At 57.6% G+C, this 1,320-nt stretch overlaps 1 protein-coding gene across 1 annotated transcript; it reads right to left on the reverse strand.

Moving 5' to 3' along the window:
- Positions 1 to 787: 787 nt before the first annotated feature.
- Positions 788 to 1,144, reverse strand: GNI_061320 (hypothetical protein; the record flags this gene model as incomplete). The annotated part of the gene is made up of 1 exon (XM_011136247.1): positions 788 to 1,144. One exon carries the CDS (start codon positions 1,142 to 1,144, stop codon positions 788 to 790), a length of 357 nt encoding a protein of 118 aa, XP_011134549.1.
- Between the last annotated feature and the right edge of the window lie 176 nt (positions 1,145 to 1,320).

A 1,320-nucleotide genomic window follows, 5' to 3' on the forward strand; every position in this document is an offset into this window, starting at 1 on the left:
TCCCGACAACCAGATTAGCAGGGCAGCTCTTGAAGGAGAATTTGGGCCGGCATTCAAACACCTCATTTTATAATCCCCTAGCAGCGCCAAAAAGAAAACGCGATCAGGCCGGCACTTCGGTTGTCGTGGCGCGTCCTACGGCGGTTCAACCCGGTTCCCTCACTGTGCGCTAGCTCTACTCGTCGTTCACAACATCGGGCCCTCGTTTCGGGTCCCGTTTCTTGTCAGTCAAGCCCTTCGCGCCAGTCTCGGCGGGCCTATCTGCTTACGGTCGACCGGTCCTCCCAGTCCCGCCCAGTCTTTTCTCTTCTCTTCTCTTCTCGTTGTTGATTTTGAAACCTAGGCTGACTAGGTGTTTAGTAGTTCTCTCATATCTGCTTCGCAGTTGGTCTTGGCTGTCGGTATACTGTGGTAGCTTTTTTTGGAAGCACCGGACCCATTTTGTCCTGTGGTAGCACTGGACCCACGGCTGCGTGAAAATGTTTATGGGCGTTGTCCGCGGGAGGATGTGTGGTAGTGTCCCCGTCCTTGATTCTGCACTGGCCTGACACAACGGCGAAGAAGCCACGACTAACTCGACGGCCCGCCATGGCACCCGTTTGTGGCATCCACCATCGATCGCTCCCACGCGCACTCGTGTCCAGGTTCACTGTCGTGGTTCACTCCAGTTTGTCCAAAAAAAACTCTTCTCTTGTCCCAAGCAGACACGACTACTCACTGGTCACAACCCGGGCCGCAGCAGCGTTGAGGTTAGATCCTGGCAGTGGCTAGGTTCTCAGTGCCTAGGTCATGACAGCGGCCCGTACGCGGGGACGCCCCAAAAGCTCTTATTGGAGCGCTCATAAAATGCGTGGAAATCCGCGTAGAGCGCCGCCAGTTCTTGGAGAGAGCCCGGCAGGGGAGCCGCCGGTGAGTCCTTCAGCCCCGCCTCCATTTCGCACCGCCACAACCATGCCTTCAGCTCCCTACGCTGCTTCTCGCTTGGTTCCCCGTCTAGCGATCTCTCGACCGCTGCATCTCCCTCAGTCGGTTGTTCCATACTCGGTTGCTCCATACTCGGTTGCTCCATACTCGATTGCTCCATACTCGATTGCTCCATACTCGGTTTCTCCATACTCGGTTTCTCCATACTCGGTTTCTCCATACTCGCTGGCCCCTTGGTCGCTGGCCGCTTAGTCGCTTGCCCCTTAGTCGCTTGCCCCTTAGTCGCTTGCCCCTTAGTCGCTGGCCCCTTGGTCGCTGGCCCCTTGGTCGCTGGCCCTTGGTCGCTGGCCCCTTAGTCGCTGGCCCTTAGTCGCTGGCCCTTACGTCGCTGGCCCC

The sequence above is a fragment of the Gregarina niphandrodes genome (assembly GCF_000223845.1).
Source record: "Gregarina niphandrodes unplaced genomic scaffold scaffold00009, whole genome shotgun sequence".
NCBI classification, from domain to species: Eukaryota; Apicomplexa; class Conoidasida; order Eugregarinorida; family Gregarinidae; genus Gregarina; species Gregarina niphandrodes.